The sequence below is a fragment of the Salvelinus sp. IW2-2015 genome, linkage group LG4q.1:29 (genome assembly GCF_002910315.2).
Source record: "Salvelinus sp. IW2-2015 linkage group LG4q.1:29, ASM291031v2, whole genome shotgun sequence".
In the NCBI taxonomy this organism is placed as follows: domain Eukaryota; kingdom Metazoa; phylum Chordata; class Actinopteri; order Salmoniformes; family Salmonidae; genus Salvelinus; species Salvelinus sp. IW2-2015.
Window position 1 is genome coordinate 68,374,400 of NC_036842.1, and position 24,665 is coordinate 68,399,064.

General features: G+C 42.9%; 1 protein-coding gene across 4 annotated transcripts in view; it reads right to left on the bottom strand.

The window, feature by feature from the left end:
- The window catches only part of LOC111962414 (S phase cyclin A-associated protein in the endoplasmic reticulum), a 141,017-nt gene that overhangs the window by 86,076 nt on the left and 30,276 nt on the right, over window positions 1–24,665 (bottom strand). Inside the window, exons 2-15 of one of the 4 annotated variants that reach the window (XM_023985489.1) lie at window positions 19,835–19,952; window positions 18,682–18,758; window positions 18,260–18,457; window positions 14,622–14,657; window positions 13,895–13,995; window positions 10,140–10,256; window positions 9,243–9,370; window positions 8,815–9,071; window positions 7,741–8,070; window positions 4,736–4,903; window positions 4,505–4,568; window positions 1,126–1,243; window positions 877–988; window positions 312–452 (exon numbers count right to left, since the gene is read on the bottom strand). In XM_023985489.1, coding sequence (XP_023841257.1) covers window positions 312–452; window positions 877–988; window positions 1,126–1,243; window positions 4,505–4,568; window positions 4,736–4,903; window positions 7,741–8,070; window positions 8,815–9,071; window positions 9,243–9,370; window positions 10,140–10,256; window positions 13,895–13,995; window positions 14,622–14,657; window positions 18,260–18,457; window positions 18,682–18,758; window positions 19,835–19,952 — 1,965 coding nt within the window. Of the gene's footprint in view, window positions 1–311; window positions 453–876; window positions 989–1,125; window positions 1,262–4,504; window positions 4,569–4,735; window positions 4,904–7,740; window positions 8,071–8,814; window positions 9,072–9,242; window positions 9,371–10,139; window positions 10,257–13,894; window positions 13,996–14,621; window positions 14,658–18,259; window positions 18,458–18,681; window positions 18,759–19,834; window positions 19,953–24,665 lie in introns of all 4 variants that reach the window. The other 3 variants (XM_023985488.1, XM_023985492.1, XM_023985490.1) reach the window with 3 other exon arrangements.

A 24,665-nucleotide genomic window follows, 5' to 3' on the forward strand; every position in this document is an offset into this window, starting at 1 on the left:
AAAAAAATCTAAAATTCTGCCTCTACTCTAGTTTGCCATTGCTTTTTAGTAGTCCTGTGTCTTTACTTTAAGAACATTCTCAGTGTCAAAAATGTATTATCACAAGGGACATCTAATTAGGAAAATACTTCAACTCTTGGACAAGGTGTGCAGTGTTCCAGGGGTAAGTCCTGGAACATCGGGCTACCTGATGGGACTTTGAAAAATGCAGAAAATTGCCAATCAAATAAAAGTTCTACCACAGTGACTGTTATTTTTGCAAATACTCTTTGATTCTGAGTTCGGACATATAAAAGGGGTCAGTCCTGTACCTTGGCCTCCTCCTCCTGAGCCTTCTTCACTATGGCCTGGAGCTGCAGCTCCCGCTTGAACTCTGCATGGAGTAACTTCTCCTCCATCATCCTCCGCCGCTGGTCCAACAACTCCTCCTTCCATTTCCTGACCTCCTTCTCCTGTGAGGGAAAGACAGCTTGGGTCAGCTCATTTCACTCATGTACATTTCTCTAACCAAGGTAGACATTTTCATGTTGTCTTGCTTTCAAAGCATTTGCTGCTACCCGCTCTGGTCTCATGTCCACAGGGATTAATGTGAATATACACCACTTCATGTATTTATGTGGTTAATACTCAGGATTATTCAAGGGCTCACTCATCCCACGACGGCCTGAATAACAAAAACAAACGTCATGAAAGATTGCGAGTTTGGGCTACGTCTCTCCCAGACACATCTGTGGCCAGCTGGTTTGAGAGAGACGGAGCTGGCCTCTGATATTTAGTGATTCTATCTGGCAGTGTGCTGACAGAAGCTCTCCTCGTGGCCAGTCTGGGGCTAGTCTGTGGTGTTTCCTGTTGGCTCTGCACTGCATGGCCACTCACCCTCTCCAGGAGCTTCTGCAGCTTGTGGGTCTTCTCATCCCGCAGTTTGTCTCGGAGCTGCTGGGCCTTCAGCTGTTTCTCCTCATGTTTCTTCTTAGACTCCGCAATGGTTCTGCCAACAAAGACAGAAAAAAAACGACTTTCCTCTCCCCCAATTGTCTTACACACAGTAGCAGTGAACTTTGACATGAATCAAGATCTTTTCTCTGACAAACTTCAGCGTGACATGAGGGTGGGTGTGTGTCTCACCTTTTACGAGACGGTGAGGACAATTTCTCGTGCATGTGGATTCCATGGCCAGGGGGTCTAGAAGGCTCCTCCTCCACGATGTCCCCCCAGGAGGTGCTTTGACGCCAGGGCTCCCTCGCTGCAGAGAGAGGTGAGTCTAGACATTGACCAAATCTGTGTCTTTAGCAAGAGCATCAACACATTTCATTATATGTACTGAACAAAAATATATAAAACTCAACATGCAACATATTTTACTGAGTTAAAGTTCATAAGGAAACAAGTCAATTTAAATAAATTCATTAGGCCCTAATCTATGGATTTCACATGACTGGGAATACAGATATACATCTGTTGGTCCCAGATTTGTTTTTAATTAAAAAGTTGAGACGTGGATCAGAAAACCAGTCAGTATCTGGTGTTACCATAATTTGCATCATGCAGCGCGACACATCTCCTGAGGATAGAGTTGATCAGGCTGCTGATTGTGACCTCTGAAATGTTGTCCCACTCATCTTCAATGGCTGTGCGAAGTTGCTGTCATAAACGTCGATCCAGAGCATTCCAAATATGCTCAATGGGTGACATGCCTCAGGATCTTGTCACGGTATCTCTAGCAATTCAAATTGCCATCGATGAAATGCAATCGTGTTTGTTGTCTGTAGCTTATGCCTGCCCATACCATACTTAAGGGACGCATGTGGCAGCTCCCTTATGATTGATGAGGATTTTCATAGGGCAAATGGACGGTCCCTTACTAGAGGACCGGGAGTGATATTAAAATAGGCCGACGGCCTCAGGTCGCACCCAAGGCCTGGTCTTCCAGGAAGTAAAAAAATAGTGTCAAGGAGACTCTGTTTCAGAGATAAATAAATAAATGTCTTTCTGCTGTACCGGAAAATTCCACCAGATGGCAACTGACTGTATATGGCAAATGGACATTTCATAACCAAATGGACATGGCTTTTTCTCGTAAATGAAACAGACTTCAAAGACGAAACTCGAGCACAGTGGGTGGCCAAATGTACTTTTAGCCCAGAAACATGATGGCATCGAGGCCACAATGCTCTTTGAGTTAATGCACATTTTGTGGGATTGAAGGTCGAAAACGGTAATACAGCACTAATTTGACCGCTTCACGTCAAAGTACATAAACCTACGGTGTAAGGAAAAATAGAACCAGCCATTTATCTACCGTAGTTTACGAGAAATCGTACAACGTCCATTTCATGAAAAAAAAAGTTATAGATCCAGTTGAGGCATGTTAAGGCGTGTTTCAGAGCTCTACGTGATTTTCTGCACTCACACACACAACCAATATGGAGTGACACAGTGTGGGGCTTAGACAGACAGAGCCTGCTATAGTTACCGGCGTTCGAACCATCAAAGAACCGTCAGACCTAGAGCTCTGAAACGTAGAAACCTGTTCTAGAGCTTAAGTCGGTAGTGCACGGTGAGTTATGTGGCTCTAGAAGGTTCTCAGGTCGAGAAACAGCCTCGTCTATTTGCAATATCTTCAATTCATTTTTAATGTTGCGAAAATGACAACATTTAGAAAAGTCCCAGAATCACAAGACTAGGTGCATTGAAACCGCCTCGGCCCATAGAGACGGATGTACTTGTCCTCTTGCTCAGTTGTGCACCGGGGCCTCCCACTCCTCTTTCTATTCTGGTTAGGGCCAGTTTGCGCTGTTCTGTGAAGGGAGTAGAACACAGCGTTGTACGAGATCTTCAGTTTCTTCGCAATTTCTCACATGGAATAGACTTCATTTCTCAGAGCAAGAATAGACTGACGAGTTTCAGAAGAAAGGTATTTGTTTCTGCCCATTTTGAGCCTGTAATCGAACCCCCAAATGCTGATGCTCCAGATACTCAACCAGTCTAAAGAAGGCCAGTTATATTGCTTCTTTAATCAGAACAAGTTTTCAGCTGTGCTAACATAATTGCAAAAGGGTTTTCTAATGATCAATTAGCCTTTTAAAATTATAAACTTGGATTAGCTAACACAACGTGCCATTGGAACACAGGAGTGATGGTTGCTGATAATGGTCCTCTGTACACCTATGTAGATATTCCATTTAAAAAACTGCCGTTTCCAGCTACTATAGTCATTTACAACATTAACAATGTCTACACTATTTCTGATCAATATGATGTTATTTTAATGGACCAAGAAATGTGCTTTTCTTTCAAAAACAAGGATATTTCTAAGTGACCGCAAACATTTGAACAGTAGTGTAATACATTGCCAGTCTTAACATGTTATACTGCAGTTATACAGCATATTGTCAGTGTGAACATGCTATTCTGCAAGTTGACAGTGTCCATTGCCAATGTATATCCATAAGGACTTCCCATTACGAAATTAACATGCTGAATCAACACCATTGAGAAATTCTAACTTCCTATGATCAGAACTTGACAAATAGACCTTCTAGGTTGATTCAGGGCTTAACATAGTGATATATTTCATTTGGTCAGTATATAGGCTATTTGCACATGGTTCACTGACTTTTGGGTTCGGAAGCAGACTTCCTATGATCATATATGGCAAATGGACAAAACATAGGCCTTATGGACAAACTCGCATAAAATAAGACAAATGTAGGTACATACGGTACTTACATATGTATAATTGACAAAAAACGAAGAAGAAAAACGGTCCAAAAACGCACTTTTTACGAGGTTCATTTTTTGTGTTTTTATTCAGATTTTGAAGATTTCACCCTTGAGACCTGACTTTGACAATTTCCCATATTGAATCCTACGGTGGAGCGCGCTCGCCCCCTTTGGGATTTTTGGTTTATTACACCCGGCATTTGCTATGTTCCACTTGCAATATGATTTTGACCAACTGCCACCCAATTGAGTGGTATTTGCAATTGTGTATATGTTTTGCCCAATGTCAATAAGTAGCCATTCATTTTTGCCCATTTCATGGGGGTCTTTCCTTACATAACTCCATGTACTGCCAAATTCTCAAAAACGATGGATGGTAGAGCTTATGGTAGAGAAATTAACATTCATTTCTTCAATCAGCATGGCAATTGCGCGCTCCCTCAAAACTTGAGACATCTGTGGCATTGTGTTGTGACAAAACTGCACATTTTAGAGTGGCCTTTTATAGCCCCCAGCACAAGATGCACCTGTGTAATGATCATGCTGTTTAATCAGCTTCTTGATATGCTACACCTGTCAGGTGGATAGATTATCTTGGCAAAGAAGAAATGCTCATAGAGATGTAAAGAAATGTGTGCACCAAATTTGAAAAGAATAAGCTTTTTGTGCTTATGGAACATTTCTGGGGTCTTATTTCAGCTCATGAAACATGGGACTAACACTTTACATGTTGCCTTTATATTTTTGTACAGTGTAGATCAATTACAGAAAAGAGATTTACCGTCATAATCGGCTAACATGTCACTCCAGTCCATGTTGAGTCCACCTCCACTGCCAATGCTGGCCTAGAAGAGAGAGAATCAGTTCATGATCAGTGACAATCATTAGGATATTGCAAAGTGAGCAAAACTCAAGACCTGGTGAAAGAGATCCTACCACTTCACATGTTTAACCACCAAACTACTTTCATATGAACAAAGAAAAGCGTGAGTGTGTGAGGTATGTGTCTTACAGAGAAGTCACTCTCGTTGTCAGTCTCCAGGTCATTGTTCTCAGCCTGGATCTCTCTGGTCAGCTGTTCCTCTTCAGCGATGGCGCTGGCGATAGCCTCCTCGTTGGCCTTCTCCAGGCGGTCAGCCAGCTCCTCCTTCTTAGCCAGGACCTCTGCCATGGACTGTGGCTGGACACACAGCACACACACAGACTCACATACAGCTCCTTCCTCAGGTCATTCAGGTTTGACTAAGCCCACTGGCAGTCAGGGTCTATCTCGACATCTCTAAAATGCAGGAATGTTGTCTATTGCTTTATATTTTGAAATATGTTATTATATAGTGGTGGGCTTGGTGTGATCAACTTAAAATTTCCTGAGTTTTATTTTGAAGAATGTGTCTTCATTTCATACAGCTCTAAGAGTACCATTTTGAAATGTTGGTATTATATATATGTCAAAACTGAAAAGAAGATCAAACCAAAAAGTTAACTGCATCACACGACCAATCACAAGATCACAGGTGAGGAAGCATTCAGGAGTCATGCAGAACAAGTTCACTGTGAGGATGACGAGATGGTGGAAGGAGGCACAACTAAGTGACCATTTCACTGACATGGTTCAAAACAATGAAACACAGGTCAGAATAAATACTTACTAGATTAGTCTAAATAGCCTGATGGAGACCAAAATGTCTCAATGTCTATTAGTCTTTACACTTCCGACATGAACTTGACAAATAGTCTTTCCTTAGTCGGAAATTACTATCAGGGAGGATAGACAGCTAGCTGCACTCCAGTCCAGAGAGACCAGAGCTCCAGTCTAACTTAACAAGGGGAATGAGGGAGGGTTTTTTCTCACCAACAAAGCTGTTTGTCTCTAACTAGGGTCCTGCAGCACTGGGCTTATCTGAGCCACCCAGAGAGGTGTCTGGCCTGGTCCAGAACTAAGACCAGATCTGCCTGCGTTTAATCTGAGCTAAGATGTCTTTTGAATGATCTACAGGGAAAGTTATCATCTCTAGGTATAGAGAAAACCTCCATAAGAGGTTAAAGTGCTGTGGAAGTATCTATGACAGACAGTAGCCCTGCTAGTGAAGGAGGGTATCCCTGATTAACTGCAGAGAGACTACATAGGCAGTAACCAACCTTACACAGGACAGCTGCTGATCGCTAATGCACAGTGGAGATTAGCAACAGAAAACAAACTAATACCTGACACAGTCATTGTACAGTCGTGGCCAAAAATTGAGAATGACCCAAATATACATTTTTACAAAGTCTGCTGCCTCAGTTTGTATGATGGCAATTTGCATATTCTCCAGAATGTTATGAAGAGTAATCAGATGAATTACAAAGTCCCTCTTTGCCATGCAAATGAACTGAATCCCCCAAAAACATTTCTACTGCATTTCAGCCCTGTCACAAAAGTACCAGCTGACATCATATCAGTGATTCTCTCGTTAACACAGGTGTGAGTGTTGACGAGGACAAGGCTGGAGATCACTATGTCATGCTGATTGAGTTCGAATAACAGACTGGAAGCTTCAAAAGGAGGGTGGTGCTTGGAATCATTGTTCTTCCTCTGTCAGCCATGGTTACCTCCAAGGAAACACGTGCCATCATCATTGCTTTGCACAAAAAGGGCTTCACAGGCAAGGATATTGCTGCCAGTAAGATTGCACCTAAATCAACCATTTATCAGATCATCAAGAACTTCAAGGAGAGCGGTTCAATTGTTGTGAAGAAGGCTTCAGGGCGCCCAAGAAAGTCCAGCAAGCACCAGCACCGTCTCCTAAAGTTGATTCAGCTGCGGGATCGGGGCACCACCAGTACAGAGCTTGCTCAGGAATGGCAGCAGGCAGGTGTGAGTGCATCTGCACACACAGTGAGGCGAAGACTTTTGGAGGATGGCCTGGTGTCAAGAAGGGGAGCAAAGAAGTCACTTCTCTCCGGGAAAAACATCAGGGACAGACTGATATTCAGCAAAAGGTACAGGGATTGGACTGCTGAGGACTGGGGTAAAGTCATTTTCTCTGATGAATCCCCTTTCCGATTGTTTGGGGCATCCGGAAAAAAGCTTGTCCGGAGAAGACAAGGTGAGCGCTACCATCAGTCCTGTGTCATGCCAACAGTAAAGCATCCTGGTTGCTTCTCAGCCAAGTGGCTCGGGGAACAAAACATCGATATTTTGGGTCCATGGCCAGGAAACTCCCCAGACCTTAATCCCATTGAGAACTTGTGGTCAATCATCAAGAGGCGGGGGTACAAACAAAACCCCACAAATTCTGACAAACTCCAAGCATTGATTATGCAAGAATAGGCTACCATCAGTCAGGATGTGGCCCAGAAGTTAATTGACAGCATGTCAGGGCAGATTGCAGAGGTCTTGAAAAAGAAGGGTCAACACTGCAAATATTGACTCTTTGCATCAACTTCATGTAATTGTCAATAAAATCCTTTGACACTTATGAAATGCTTGTAATTATGCTTCAGTATTCCATAGTAACATCTGACAAAAATATCTAAAGACACTGAAGCAGCAAACTTTGTGGAAATTAATATTTGTGTCATTCTCAAAACTTTTGGCCACAACTGTACACATGCCATGACCCATGGCCCTTTGGGCTGAACCTGTCCCTGAACTGGACACCCTGTCACAGGTTCTCTCACCATTTCAGCTCAAATCACAGTCAAGTTTTGATTGTTGCCCACTTCATCAACACAGCATAACAACTGGTCTGGCTACTTCCAGCAACGAACACGACAGACACTGCTTTCATAGCTCCCACAACCGGACCCATATGGTCATCCTCTCACAGCCAACCATCAACACCCCAAAGTAAACCGTCCTGCCTGGCACAGGGCTGTTCTGAGCGGGCTGTGCAGCATGTCATCTCACATTGTGGCTGAAGGTTCTGTAGATTGACTTTGTTTAGGCGGTGAAGGCCCCTGGGGGATCCCTGACCCCCCCCCCCCTGCACTGAGCCCTCCCCTCCCTCTGCTCCTCCATCGCTCAGCACTCACAGTGGAAAGCTCTGTGGGGTCCAGCACACTCTCCAGTTTCACCGCTGCCATGGGAGTCTCAGCCTGTCCTGGAGCAGATGTTGCCATGCCCTGTGACGCACCCCCGGCAGCCCCCTTGTTCCCCAGAGCACTGGGCCCATCCATCTGGGCCGTGTCTAGGGACGGAGGGAGGGCTAAGGAAGGGACTGGAGCTGGTAGGGATAGGGTTGCGGAGTGGGCAGGGTCTTCGGCTTGTGTAAGAGAAGGGGTTGGGGCTGGTATGGGCGGAGGCGTGTCCTCACAGGGTGTGTCGACACACTGCCCCGAGTCTTGCACACTGTCTGCTGGGGGCTGCACCGACACAATCACACACACACAATATTAAAGACATGCATATTCCAAGCATTTCATGAGAGCAGTGACAAATCAAAACGATTAACACACACATCATGCAGGGAGGTTGGTACTAACATGCCCTAAAACACCCAAACCTCATCAGATCATCAAATAAACTATACTGAACAAAAATAAACGCAAAATGTAAAATGTTTCATGAACTAAAATAAAAATTTATTGGCTGGCTGGGCCTGGCTCCCAAGTGGGTGGGCCCACGTCCTCCCAGGCTCACCCATGGCTGCGCCCCTGCCCAGGCGTGTGAAATCCACAGATTAGGGCCTAATTCATTTATTTCAATTGACTGATGCCCTTATATGAACTGTAACTCAGTAAAAATAGTTGAAATTGTTTCATGTTGCGTTTATATATTTTTCAGTATAAATGTGGAAACATGAAATCTGTCTAAATCAAGCAATGCCTAGAATACACCCCTACCCAGTGTGTTCTGAGACATTGAGAATTTATTTAATGAGAGTGAAAATGGCATCTTTCTGCCTCTGAAATTTCAGTGTACGATCAATTGTGTTAAAACTGATGTGCCCCATCTGGACAGGGTGTCTATGAGTACTGTGGAGCCCAAAACAAAAACAATGTGGCTGATAAAACGGTTTTGAGTTACTCTGCACCACATCTCCCGTCTTCCTGAATCATTTATATTTGGGGACTCCTTGTAGGGTGAGCGACGTCAGGGCTCAGTACCTCCATGCTACCCTTCTCCAAGTCTCCTGCCGTCTCCTCAAGTGGGACAGGCTCCTCAGGGATTGGCTGTTCACAGTGACCCTTGTCTTTATCCAGGGGGCAGGACCTGCCAAGGAGCTGCTGGTTCTCCTTGTTACTGTCGTCTTTAGGGCTGATGTGGGCCAGGACCGGGCTGACCTTGGCTACGATGATGGCAGAGCGAGGCCTAGCAGGACGTCCACGCTGGACTGTCTCCCAGCCCTCAGAGTCCTTCTTACCTGGACACAGAACACACACAAATAAGAAAAGAACAAAACAAATGTTGATGCCCCATAGGCGTTAATCAGAAGGGGGGACACACCCTGACAACAAAAGGACATCAGAGGTGTACTAAATGATGAGGATCGTGTAGTTCATTCTATAGATGTGGAGGAAAGAGCTCTGCTTACCTGGTTTCTCTACAGGACATGTGTTGGACTGGCTGGGGACAGGGAGAGACTGGGAGAACTTGACACGCTCAGCCCAGCTGGGGCCCGTGTGCGACAGACGAGCTACCGCCAGTGTGGGTGGAGGACCACTGGAGAGATAAACACATAAATCAGAACCAGAAGAGAACAATGCCAACATACACAAACGCATTTCAACCAGAGAGATTATCACTGTACAAAAATAGTACAAATGGCTGTGAGGACCACTAAAAGAGATGACCCAAGGGGAGCAGCTCCATCTGTCATTCCAGGCTAGGGTTTTCATCACAACACTCCCAGGTCCTACAGGACTGTCTCAGGCAACAGACCTCCTTCATGATCAATACCCATTTCCTGCAGCATTCGATTACAGGGAACTGCACATATTGAACTGATGCTTCAGCAGTCTTTAACCACACTTTTATCTACACCTCCCACTGTTTCTGTGGCGAGGGCCAGTGAGACTCAACAAATTACATTAAACAAATGCCTCGCCATCAGCAATCAATCCCCTTATCAGATCACAGAGTAGCTTCTACCAACCTAGACCAGTCGGCACATCATATCTTACATTGATTAGTTAAAGTTTTAGCATTTGTGTTCCCTTTACGCTAACTGTAAACATCTAATGATGGCTGACCATTTTACACGTAATGTCAGCCAGACTGCAGCTGAAAGATGCTGAGGCACAACAGATTGTACTGCTTCCCAGAATGTGCTGATGGGGAGTAAAACAACAAGGGATTTTGATGACTGCTGTGTGTTCATAATGACTGTCAGTCATTACATAAACATGATGGTAAGCACTTTGAGCTCAGATCAGAAACAGTAGAGATTAGGGCTGTCAACTGAACCAAAAATGAGATGGAGAAATCTTACCCAAAGTTGAGGGCACGGCGAGCACTAGGAGAAGGGACCATTCTGTCCGATGAGGGGCTAGGCAACACATGACGACCTGGGGACATTTTACGCACTTCCCAAGCCAAAGACGTGGGTCTGGATTCAGAGGGGACAAAGAAATGAATATGTTTTTCATAAACTTGTAATACCATAGTTCAGGGTGAGATTTTTGTCTCACTTTAGCTAAAAACAATTCAATTAATGGAACACAGAAACAAAGGTTGACTGATTGATTAACAGTCTATGTAAAATGTACAAATTGGGAGGCAACATAAAAGCTTGGATTTTAATATATCTTAGTCAATTAACAGGTGTTGTGGTCATTGTGTTAAAGAGAAGCCATTGATCCAGTCTGTTTGTGACTCAATGGCATGGAGCAGAGATGTCACTTAGAGGTTCCCTCAGGGAGCGATGGGGGTGAGAGTGAGAGCTAGTGACAGCGAGACAGAGCGAAAGCAGTGTGAGTACCCAGCCAAATAGAAACAGCCAGGTGCCCCGGGGCAAAGGATTTTTTGGCCGAAGGAGCTCTATTTTGGTACATTCTAATGTCTTGTTTTGGATATTGTCCAGTTCTATATGATCAGGAAAATGTTCTAAGTTGGAGAACATTAAACCTTTAACATGTCTTAGATACGGTTTTATTGCAAGATATGAATGGCCACAATGTTTGTTTTTCAAATTGTGTTTTATTAAAACAGAAATATTTAGTAAATAGCCCATATTATCTTGAAAAATGTAGGTTTCAAGTTTTTTTTTCAGTTTAGGGTTTCGCTGTCAAAATCACGTTTAATAGAAAAACAAACACATTTGATGTTGTAAGTCCACAACGAGATGTTCTAAGTCCACAAATGCTTAAACCACATCTGGAGACTACTTTTGAGGTCTGGGAAAAACGAATTTTGGATTTGTGGGTGTAGTTACCCTTTAATTCAAGTGTGCACCTAGCAAGAGGCTGTTGTTTAGCGGTGTTTTTATTGCGCACATGATGGTAGAGTTTGCAAAACAAATACCCACTGGATATTCTGCCAGGTAAGCATAGGCTACTTTGTAGTTAAGATTTAACTGAGAAGGTTTTTGGGAAAGACTCCATCTACCAGAAGACTGTTTTCATTAGCATCATCGCTAACGGCTACACAAAGTGGTAGACACGCGCAACGCGCACACACACAGGGACATTATCGTTGCCTCTTCAGAAAGTTACAGCAAATACTTATCACTGACGCATTCTGCTCATGTCTTATGATAAACTTGGGAAAACTAAAACATTACCTTTAGTTGGTTCCCTACTTAAGTCAATAAAAACATTTATATTGTTAAATTCCGTTGTAATGTCTGCATTCCGTTTGGGCCCGAATTATCACACAGTATTTGGACCATAATGAGGCACTCCACTACCTATTGTTCCTGCAGTGATGATTCACCATCTTCATAGAATGTTTTCATAATTTATCTAAAGATAATCGTCAAGAAACCTACCAGTAAACTATGCAAATCAGGGAGCCAAATAAATGTCTCTTTCACAGATTCGATAGGCTACACTGACAAGACGAGTCGCTCACTTTAGCGTCACTGTTTTAAAACAATTTTTTAGAGTCACTGTCTGGCAAGTCCCGTCATTCTAGGAAAGGAAACCTGGGAAATAATTTGGTTTACTTGTCCGGATGCGATACCATGGACATAGTGTAACCACGTTGCATGATTTATGAATGTCAAAGGGATATGGGAGATCGATTTTATCCAGCCAGTTCGACAGCTTTTATAAAACTAGTCAACACTTGCTGTTTAGTTGTCAAAGCACAGTAAATAGCCTACTATGCTCCAAGACTCCGAGGCTAGCTACGTGAAACACGTGATTATGACAGAAATATTAGGCTAAATCGTGGATTTTGACTCATCGTTACCGCTTACATTACATGGGACATACAAATTCACCAGCATCTGCTCTCTCCCGTGTATAGAAATTCGACTGCAACCAACCCCAGCACACAAAAATTATACAGGGAGGCGGGATAGACAGCAGACTGCGCTTCTCTGTCATCGCTCGCTTTGTGACTGACAGGTGTCTATCCTATCAATAGATCGCTAGAAGATGCATATCGTTCATTCCAGCAGGAGAGGGCTCGACTGACTAGTGAATTGAAACTTTTAAATATAGAGTAGCCTAGTTAATATGAAGTGGAAAATGAATCTGTAATCGGTTGATTAGCCGACAGCCTAGGGTTGGGCGATATGGCCTAAAAATCATATCTACATTTTGTTCAAACTTATGTGCGATTCACGATATACATTTCGATTTTGTGTATGTTCTCTAAATAAGCGTTGTACAATTAAAGGTAAAATACACAGCATTTCAAACAGTCAGCAATAATCTAATGAATTCAGGGCTTGTGAAGTTATACCTAGGCTAAATATAAACCTTCCACAACCACAAGACCCACTAATAAGTGTATTTATTTCATCCACATATTTTAACCTGCTTTTTTGTTGTAATAGTCACAGATCTGGCTTTCAAGTCTGTCTATGAAAATGCCCTTTTTGTTACACACTTAACTAGAACCATGCATAATGCACATTCACTAATAAATGACTAACTTCTTGTAGCAGGCATTAGGCTATAGAAAATAACACAGGTCTCATTAACAATCTCAAGTCCACATGCTCGATTAGCCAGCTAATCTTTATATTTCAAGTTTAGCCAACTTGGATCTATTTGCTAGCTAACGAGGTTGAACAGGTGAATTGTTATGAACACACCCTTCTGTCTGTCTCCAACTGTTTGAAAAGCATGTTAGCCTGTCCACTTTGGTCAGATGTTGAAATCAAGTGGCCTACCTTATTTATCAGAATGAGAACGAGTTTCCAATTCCTTATATAAAATGGTGTGTTATGCTTTATTGCACATTTATAAACAGACTAGACAGCTAGTATAACAGTCTGGCTAAAATGCTGCTAGCGGTATGTGGTACCCCAATCCCGTGTACGACAACCTGAGCATTCATTTTACAGAATCAATGTTCATTGATACTCTCGTTTTGCTAGTGTCTGCTCTACGTGGAATTTGAGTAGTTGAGACATAAAACGGGTATGGTTAGAAAAGTTAACTTCTCTATTACAGTAAACTAATGTCTCAATGTGTTTTGGTGTCCATGTGATCTCTCAACTTTGTTGGCGTGAGAGACAGGGTAGGGTCCTGGTGTGTGTAAACCATAGAGGAAGTGGTGAAGAGAGAGGATTCACGTTCGCTAAAATCCGTCCGAAATAAGCCCAATGCATTTCTATGGGTTTATTTTGGACCTAAGCTTGTCGCCTGTCTTCCCACCTTTGGGACAAAGAATCACATTGTTAGGGCGGATACAAGCATATTTTCATTATATACAGATCTCTGGTGTAAATGGGGAGGTGCATACAGCACAGAAGGAGTGAAAAAGATGAGACCAAAAATACAACACGTGAACAAGCGGACATAACAAAAAATAACAAAATCTTGATTCTTGCGATACAGGCATTTGGAATATTGTGCAAAGACATTCTTTTTAATTAATCAAATCGATAATCGCCCAGCTCTACGACAGCCGCCGCTAATGGATATATAGAGGTGTGTGTATGTAAAAAAAAATATATATATATATATATATATATATATATATATATATATATATATATATATATATATATATACACGCATACATACATCTGTGTGAGAGAAAGAGAGAGACAAGACATCGATCGATCACCTGTTCTGGGCATCTGTTTTCTCTAACTTCTCCTGCAGCTGGATCCAGTCGATGAGAGCTTTAAAGTCCCGCACATAGTTGTCCAACATCATCAGCACCTCCTAAATAAGGACAAACACCTTTCAGACAGACGGGGGCATCTCAGTGTATCCATCATCAATCACACAAACATCCATGCCCATAGGGGGCGCAGGGGTACTTGCCCACTCAGATTTGTCCAATATTTTTTTCTCTTCTGTAACACTACTAGCCACTTGTCAATTTTATGAAGTATGCTTTAGCTAGCCCAGACAAGTTCCCAATCTCCCAACCTCATAACTAGCCTAGCTACCAAGAAGCCATTTCAGGCTGTTAAGCAGGTTAGAGTAGCTAGATTAACCATGTTAGCTGGCATGGTTCATAGGTTTTAGAAAAGCAAGGAATAACTAAATGTACTGAATAAAACTTACATTCCTTTAAATCTTTTACCCAGATTTTAGCAGATGCAAAGAAGCATATTTAGATTCTTTAAAAAAAGAACCACCAGTCAGGAGGATAACGACAGCTCAAGAGGTATGCTTAGATATGCAGAAAAATATACGTTTAATAAAATGTTACATATATATTTTTTTACATAGAATTAACAATACGATTATAGCTCTAGATAGCAGGAAAAAGCTGTTTCATGTGTTTGAAAAATTCTCCAACTTACGGACGGGGGCTCCACCCCCCAGCCATCCTTACGTACCTTGTGTCCCTTAAGATTTTTTAGATGCTTGATGCCCTGCAATCATCCACATATAATATCAGTACAATGAGAAACTACTTTGTTTTAGAGATTATGATTTGAAATTCAGTTCAGACTATTCAGTGTGGTCTTGTAATAGGTTAACTTTGGAAACAGCCATAGTAAGGGAGAAGTGGCACAGAGCTCGGCACCCTGTGTATTGTCTCTATTTGTGGAGAATCTCGGAGGCTCTATCCAGCTCCAAATCTCACAGCACTCTGGGGCTCCAGTAACCCAAACGCCCCCTGCACCTCTATAACACAGAGGAGTGGGAATCTGGGCCAGGCCCAGTCACAGTCAGTGGAGCACATCTCACCCACACAAACAGGTAAGAGGCCCTTCTATTCAGCCCATGACAAAGGAAGACAAAAACATCTCAGTAAAAATACTTCTCCCTGCACCACTGATCCACCACAAGAGGTGGGGCTGAAATTATCAATGAAATTACCAGAGGGGCCAAGACAAATTTAATTGGCTTGTAATCATTTCTTGCTACTGGCACAGGGAGAGTCCGGTGACGCCACCTATTGTTCATCTGATACACAATCTCACTCTACCCACTGTTCATTTCCCATCCTCTGTGAAGGTGGCTATCGAAATACAAAATCTTAGAACTCAGTCAAACTGGTAGGCTACACAAGAGTCATATTTCTTTAATTATTATAGGTCATCTGACATGGTCAAAAAAACAATAAATCACAATGTATGTGCACTAACCTACTTGTTAGAGACGAGGTTCATGTTTGTTTATCACAGAGAGGACATAGTAAGTTGTGAAGGCTAGAGCCAGTACTCTCCTCCGCCCAGCACTCTAGTGAAACCGACAGAGAGGGGACATACTGGCTTGTGAAGACTATTGCCCATCTGTCCCCTCCTCAGCAGTCAGCCCAGGCAGAGCTGTGGTGATTGATGGGGAGTATGGGAGGGAGTGGTAATTGAGAGTAAAGCTTCACAGTGCTTTTAGTTAATAGAGAAGTCAGCCCAGTGAAAGATGTGTCCAGCAGCAGGCCTGCTGATTAGAGCTAGTTAACAGCCCTAGCCAGGCCCTCTGCTGCTGGTTTCATTTGATAATGAAGGCTGCAACAGCTGAGGACAGAGGGAGGCACTGCCTGGTGTGACACTGCGTGAAGGCACTGAAAACCATGTTCACGACACAAACCAACACACTTGCCGACAAATACTACTCACCTAAGTAGAAGTACTTAAGATTTCCTGAGAACTGCATAAAGGTTTAAACCTGCTAGAGGTCATATGAAGCCTGATGAACAGTAAAAACATGGTCATTTCAGTAACAGTGAAATGCTAAAAACATTTATTAGAGTGAAAGTTCATCCAATTTCACTTTTAGTTTCTGACAATATATTGTGTGCCAAATCATGTTTGTTTTTGCCTTGAAGCTTCCTCAATGTCATAATTTATGATGCTGTAGATCCCTACTACTGTAGCTCTCCTCCCCTTCATGGTAGCATAGTATGATGTGGCATAAATCAGGGCCCAGACAGAACAAATGGTTTATAAGAAATAACTAATTAGACCTGGGGGCTGTGGGTTAAAGAGATGTGGGCGTTATTAATATACAAGCATAAATCAGATCGCTGCATGGGCTGGCTCTCCTGGCTGGGGCTGGAGGGTCCCATACAGGAGGAGCCAGTGTTGATGAAGGAAGGGCTGAACTGTATCTGTTGGTCTGTTAGTCTCATTCAAACAACAGAAGCACACAATCAAACTCTCCCCACAGTTCTAAATGTCTAAACTAGTCTATAGGCCTGAGAACAAAGTGATGTCACATCACCAGGCCAGCGCTATGTGCCTGTGGGTGGCAGAGCGCAGTGGGCCTGTTTGTGTTTGTGCGAGAGCACAAAGTGCAGATTTACACCACTCCAGGGGATTGTGGCCGGGTGGTATCAGAGCACTCTGCTTCCCCTCCAGCTAATTCAATCATTTATTAGAGAGTCAGTCAGTCCATTAGGGCCAGGCTGAGGCTGGCTGGGTGGGAGTCGTGGGACTGACGGGGATATGAGCCCAGCCCATTAGACTTCACTGGGGTGAGAACACAACACAGCAGCCAGACTACATCTCACACAGCCCCACTGTCAGCATGGAGACCACAGGCAGGGGCAGTGTGTTCCAGCACTGACCACACGCAGTCACCACAACCATGCTCAGCATAATGCAGCATGGCAGACTCATCAATACAGCAGAGCAGAGCCAGATCAACATGGCAGGACAGCCCTGAAGCAGTATTACACTACTGGCCCTGCCTAGTAAACAAGGGCTTTAGTGTGCTGCTGGAGTGACACTCAACAACATACCATGCCTGGTGTACACCACTGATAACAGTTGAGATTATTTCCAAAACGCTATATCCACCAATATTTCACATTTGTGTTTTTTCATCAGAAATGATTGCTTATGGGGCTACCTTCATGTGTGTGTGTAAAATAAGATATTTTATTCATAGATTTTAGATGTGTATGAAAATGTGTTATTTTGCAAAATGCTATATATCCATTGTTTAGCTGGAATGGAATGTTTGTATCCTCTATATTTGACTGTGATATGCGGTTGTCTCACCGAGCCATCTTAAGATGAATGCACTTACTGTAATTCACTCTGGATAAGAGCATCTGCTAAATGAAACAAATGTAAAATGGAAATATTTTACATATAGATCTCATATTGTATTGAATTATATATATATATTTTATATTGATGTATCATTTGTACATTTCTTTATAATAAAGGTAGTTATTTGTTACGTTTGACTGTAAAACCTAGCAGTACTACTACGTTCTCAGAGTGAGGAGGATATATAGAATTTTGCAAAAAAAAACACATTTTCATACACATCTAAAATCTATGAATAAAATACCTTATTTTACACACACACATGAAGGTAGCCATATGTGTGTCTCTGAAATGAAGCCATCAAGTGATAGATTTTAAACAAATACATTGAACAACCCCAGGTCATGATTAGAGAGTGAAAAGACACCAATCTATTTCATTATTTATTTTTGTACTCTTTTAACAATAAAAGCTAATTCACCAATATTCCTGAAAATGGATGTATAGTGTTTTGGAATGAAACTCAGTTGTAAGCAGCAACAATTTCATAACAAATCCCAATATCCTTATTGTGTGCTATCAGTAGCCTATCCTTTCAGTTTTTCAGTTCACATTCATTGTTGTCCCAAACAGAGACTCCGGCATGGCTTCCCTTCTAGTCGGCCAGCCCAGCCTCCATTCCAAGCCCACTAGCACAACCCTAGAAAACCACACGCCACAAATCCACACTGTTTACACCAGGTCATCAACATCCACCCCCTCCAGCCAGACCCAGGAGAGTGCCTTGTGATAATTCTTTCACCAGCAAGCCTTCAAAGGCCCCTCTGACACTAACCAGAGAACAACAGGAATGTGAGAGGGGGAGAACCTCCGTTATCAACTCAATATCTCCCTCTAGTGTTGATGAAGATCTGCAGTGCCTTCAACTACTTATATTTATCGTCTGTGAGCTTGTTGAGAAGGACCCTGTTGAAGTAGCTAGAGTTAAAATATGACAGGAGGTGTTGGGTGACAGTCTGTTGGGTCCCTACCTTGCACTCCACCACACTCTGGTCAGATTCACAGGTGACATAGATCTCGTCCACGGCCCGCCGCAGATTGTCGAAGAGGAAGGCCCAGTATCGTGCTCGCAGGTCCACCTTGCGCGGCTGCCTGGCTTTGGAGGGGCTCTTCTCTGCTCCCTTTTCAAGCAAGGCCCCGGCTGTACTCTTGCTGTCCAGTCCTGCATTCTGTGGAGACAGCAGGAGGGGAGATTTAAGACAAATAATAGGATGCAACTACATCTACAATGCCCTCTAGTGGTAAAGGTGAATAAATAGCAGTGAGCAAACCATTTCACACATCTTTAGTTTTTACTACGTTTTTTTATAAAAGGGTGGCAAAATTTGAATATGTGGGCTAATATTGGCCTCTATCCCCATTAGTTTAAGAGTTGACGATGTGTTATGCACACCTGTTTCTTATTCCTGTGCAGACCAGAGTTGATCCGCTGGTTCCTCAAATGGGTGTTGGTATGAGTTTTGGACTTCCCTGTGAAACATAAAAATAAAAACATTTAGTTCTGAAATACACACATGGCTTTTTCATTGATCTGGTCACCCTTTGTTTTGTCAAAGATAGAATATGGCCTGAGGGAGGAACTAAACATAAAAGTGCAGAACCTCACACACACCTTACAGAACACAGGCCTGTAACAAGCCCTGCAAGAGAAAAACACTCTCTCTCAAGCTGTTCTCTGCCCAACATTGTCAGAGTAGGGAAAAGGTTTTTACTTTGGCAAAATGCCCAAATACTGTGGAAAAACAACCCTGTTACAATGAAAAAGCTGTGAGCAAGAGCAGGTTATTGGTATCACAGATTAAACATCTTTCTTCTTTATTGTAGTTACCCATTGCAGAACCTATCCAGCCGGTTATGAAATATTCTGCCTTTGTTCATTCAAAGGATTAACTGGGTTAATTGATGCATGTTCCTAATCATAATCAATCGTGTTTATTAAAAGCGGGCAAACTGATTGTTTTCCGTCAATCAATTAAAACAACCCCCACTTTTCTGCCTAGTCAGTGGATGTGAAGCTCATTAAATCAGAGTCATATTGATATTTTTAAACTAATGAACTGACACACATTATCAGTGTACATCTTAACACCAGTTTAACTTAATAGTTGGAATCCCTAATGCAACGTTGCATACCGTCTCAAGTATAGAAATATCAGAGGGCAGGCAATCTCTAATCTATCTACTGTAGTCGTCTCAGTGAAGGGTAGTATAGATGTGGGGCCAATCGAAAGAACAACAGAGGTGAATTTGAGGATGTAATTTTGTTATAGTAGATGTTGTATTACAGCTTAGAGCAGTGTCTGGACTTGTGACTATTCCTCACCCCAATGCCCTCTGATTCATGCACTATAAAAGTCAACATCAGCTCCTGCCACTGGAGGTGAACATTGGAGTTTGCCCATCCAACCAATTCTATACCCACCAAGATAACAAAATATATCTGGCGAAAAACACTGTGTACATTAAGACAGTCATTAATCTGACATAGTATTGAAAGCCCCATTTTAGCATGTGAGTGTGCCTGTGTGCATTTTGACATCACTGACCGTCCTCCTCTTTGTTCTCTAGAGGAACACTCCAGGCAATGAGATTTCTAGCAGCACGGCCCTCCTCTGCAACAATCTTCCGCACCTTGTCATGGCTGTTTGAGCGCTGAAAGGATGCCTGCAGACAAAATGGGGATCACGTCAAATGGTACCAAATACCAAAACGTAACTACACATGGGCAAGTTTATAACACTGACAACAAGCTGTTGATAAAAGCTGGTGCTCTGTACGGCAGATGGAAATGTTTATGCAGCAGGGTTGGCCTACATATAGACTAGGCTACACTAGAGAATGTGCACAAATGTTTTATGGCCATCTGAGGAGACCTGTCCCAAACTGGACAGATAAAGCGTGAAGTTTTGAAAAGCACAATGGGGTTCTTCACACCAGCATGTTATGTTATGCTGCTTGGTAACAGGAGGACATGTACACATAAGTCTCTAGGTTATGGGTTTTAATCAGAATGGGGCATCAAATGCCTTATAATACATAAATGCAGAGTACTGTGTTTAATAGAGATGTCTCTGAACTCTGGGTCCTGGCACCTCATGTAGCATTGAGTTAGTCATGTCAAAAATCTCTTGTTCACTCCTAGCTGGCTCTCGTCCCCTCTTTTCCCCTCTCTCGCACTCACATGCTTATGTGCACACACACACACACACACACACACACACACATGCATACAAACAGATATGCACAGACAGACATCACAACATGGTCTAGAGGATCCCATGCATAAATACCAAAAGAAAATCAGCTTTATAAGCAGTGAGTCCCACTTCGCAATGCCAATTAAAGACTGCTGTTTCCATCTATTGAGAAAGCCTGGCATCTAGGTTTATGTTCTCCATAACCACAAAATAAATTAGTTTTTTTGACACTAGCTAGGTTTCCATCCAATTGACAAGATTTTCATGCAAATATTCTAAAATCCACATAAAGAAAATATTTACATTCTCCCACCAGTGGAGTGATTCCACCAAACTGACGTCTTGCGGATAAAAATCTGTGTGTCAAATCAAATTTTACTGGTCGCATACACGTTTAGCAGATGTTATTGCGGGTGTAGCGAAATGCTTACATTCCCAGTGCCAACAGTGAAAATTATACTTATCTAAAAGTAACTTCTATTGCCATTGCCAATATGTAAAAATAGCCCACATAAAGCCAAAAATAACAAACAACATTGCAGCCAACAGGTAGAAAATATCATGAGGAATATAAATATCCTATAAATCCCATTGGCTGTGCATGGCCTGTCTGCAAGGAACTTGAAACATTGTATCAAGTATTGGATTAACTTGGTCCAGCCTGAAGCTAGTAAACTTGCAACATTGTATAACATATTCTGGGTCCTCAGAGTTTCCCAGGTCAGTGAGCTCTGGACAGACAGACTCAGCTGTAAGGATAAGAAATAAATCAGGTAGGCCTATTTTATTTAGTTCCCACCGGATCAGAGCATGACATTTCACCTTTCATGCTGAGTGGTAATCGAAAAGGGAGAGAGCTGTAAAGATTTTTTTAAATAGGCTACGTTGAGGAACTATTGTCATTCTCAATGGATGTAAAAACAGACTTTGTTTACTTGCTGTTCGAGAAGAAGGAAAAATTACTTTGAGAAGCTCCACAGTGATGGTGAGTTAAGACAATCATAAATCGGAGGGCCTGTTGTCCAGACCTCTGGCAGTCTCTATGGGGGTGCCACAGGGTTCAATGCTCGGGCCGACTCTCTTCTCTGTATACATCAATGATGTCGCTCTTGCTGCTGGTGATTCTCTGATCCACCTCTACGCAGACGACACCATTCTGTATATCTCTGGCCCTTCTTTGGACACTGTGTTAACTAACCTCCAGACAAGCTTCAATGCCATACAACTCTCCATCTGTGGCCTCCAACTGCTCTTAAATGCAAGTAAAACTAAATGCATGCTCTTCAACCAATCGCTGCCCGCACCTGCCCGCATCACTACTCTGGATGGTTCTGACTTTGTAATTGTCCACATATTCCAATACCTAGGTGTCTGGTTAGACTGTAAACTCTCCTTCCAGGTTGGGGATGTATAGAATGTATGTAAACTCTCCTTCCATATAATGGGATGTATAGACTGCCGCGTAGAGTAGGCCAGAAGATTAAACTGAAAAATCTAACCTCTATCAAATAAAAAGATGGCGGAGCCGCAAAAGTACTTCTGTGCAAGGGTGTTTATTTACATAGTGAATCCGGAAGAGAAACAACAGTACTGCCATCAAAAGTATACATTATGGGACAGCTAAAAACAATGCTGCCCCATCAACAGCTCAATCCAAAATGGTCGCCCCTTTGAACTGAGAGAGGCGCTCCTTTTGTAGGGGAAGCCCCTCCCATCAGAACATACCAAACACTAATTAATGAAGCCATTACCATCATCAAAGCCTACATTTTCCACTCAGCTAAACATTAATTATATACATTGCACCTTTGTAATCAGTTTCTCATGATACAATATAACACATTTACAAAATCCCATCACTACTGACATGGTGTCCTCCAATACGCCCATTCACATGAACGAGCCATTCGGGACAGTCACTACAAAGCTAGCTCGATTGCCATAGCTCTGGTCCTTATCCCAGCCCGGTTGCCATAGCTCTGGTCCTTATCCCAGCCCGATTGCCATAGCTCTGGTCCTTATCCCAGCCATAGCTCTGGTCCTTATCCCAGCCCGATTGCCATAGCTCTGGTCCTTATCCCAGCCCGATTGCCATAGCTCTGGTCCTTATCCCAGCTCGATTGCCATAGCTCTGGTCCTTATCCCAGCTCGATTGCCATAGCTCTGGTCCTTATCCCAGCTCGATTGCCATAGCTCTGGTCCTTATCCCAGCCCGATTGCCATAGCTCCGGTCCTTATCCCAGCTCGATTACCATAGCTCTGGTCTTTATCCCAGCTCGATTACCATAGCTCTGGTCTTTATCCCAGCATCCCCGGAAGCTACAGAGACGGAGAAGAGGAACAGAACCAAACAGCGCGCTCATCCATAACATTGATAAGTACAATAAATGTTTCTCAACTTAAACATGAATGCTTGTCTGTTTATACCATAACAAACTGTTACTAACGGGAGGTAAGAATAAAGTTTGTAATGTATGTACTAAGATAGCGAAGTTAACTTGTGTCGACACACAAGTTAACGTAGCAGGGAGGGGGCGATGAGTGTGTGTGCGTGTGTTAGTATACCAAACACTGCCCGCGGCCAGTGATGGACTTTTCCGTCACAGACATTATGGACAGTATGGGGATAGAATACATAGTATATCTGAAGAAGACATAGGATAGAACAGTACATGTAAAGCAATAGTTGAATAGGATGGACTTGACTAGAATACACTATATACATATGAAGTGGGTAACAGTATGTAAACATTATTAAAGTYACCAGTGTTCCATGTCTATGCAGTAGCCTCTAAGGAGCAGGGATGAGTAAAAGGGTGGTAGCCGGTTCGTGACAGCAACTACGGTCAGACCAAGATTTTGTATTTTTTAAAATTGCAGCTGCAGTTTTAAAAACAGCCCATTACTCAAATATCGTTGCTTTAAAAATCAGTGCACGCAAGAACACTCTCTCGCAGTCTTTTTCACTCCAATTCAATTAGCATCCAAATAGATAATCCTGTTCTCGATGTATACAGTGCATTCGGAAAGTATTCAGAACCCTTGACTTTTTCCACATTGTTACGTCACAGCCTTATTCTAAAATAGATAAAATTGTTTCCCCCCCTCAATCTACACAAAATACCCCATAATGACAAAGCAAAAACAGGTTTAGAAATCTTTGCAAATGTATTAATAACTGAAATATTACATTTACATAAGTATTCAGACCCATTACTCAGTACTTTGTTGAAGCATCTTTGGCAGAGATTATAGCCTCGAGTCTTCTTGGGTATGACGCTACAAGCTTGGTACACCTGTACTTGGGAAGTTTCTGCCATTCTTCTCTGCAGATCCTGTCAAGCTCCGTCAGGTTGGATGGGGAGCGTCGTTGCGTTGCACAGCTATTTTTCAGGTCTCTCCAGATTGTGTTCGATCGGGTTCATGTCCGGGCTCTGGCTGGGCCACTCAAGGACATTCAGTCTCTTGGCTGTGTGCTTTGGGTCGTTTTCCTGTTGGAAGGTGAACCTTCACCCCAGTTTGAGGTCCTGAGCGCTCTGGAGCAGGTTTTCATCAAGGATCTCTGTACTTTGCGCTGTTCATCTTTCTCTTGATCCTGACTAGTCACCCAGTCCCTGCCGCTGAAAAACATCCCCACAGCATGATGCTGCCACCACCATGCTTCACCGTAGGGATGGTGCCAGGTTTCCTCCATATGTGATGCTTGGCATTCAGGTCAAAAAGTTCAGTAAGACCAGAGAATCTTGTTTCTCATGGTCAGAGTCTTAAGGTGCCTTTTGGCAAACTCCAGGAGGGCTGTCATGTGCCTTTTACTGAGGAGTGGCTTCCGTCTGGTCACTCTACCATAAAGGCCTGATTGGTGGAGTGCTACAGGAGGAACTCTGGAGCTCTGTCAAGAGTGACCATTGCGTAATTGGTGACCTCCTTGACCAAGGCCCTTCTCCCCCGATTGCTCGGTTTGGCCGGGCGGCCAGCTTTAGGAAGACTCTTGGTGGTTTCTAACTTCTTCCAATTAAGAATGAATGGAGGCCACTGTGGTCTTGGGAACCTTCAATGCTGCAGACATTTTTTGGTACCCCTCCCTAGATATATGCCGGCACAATGCTGTCTCGGAGCGCTACGGACAATTTCTTGGACCTCATGGCTTGGTTCTTGCTCTGACATGCACTGTCAACTGTGT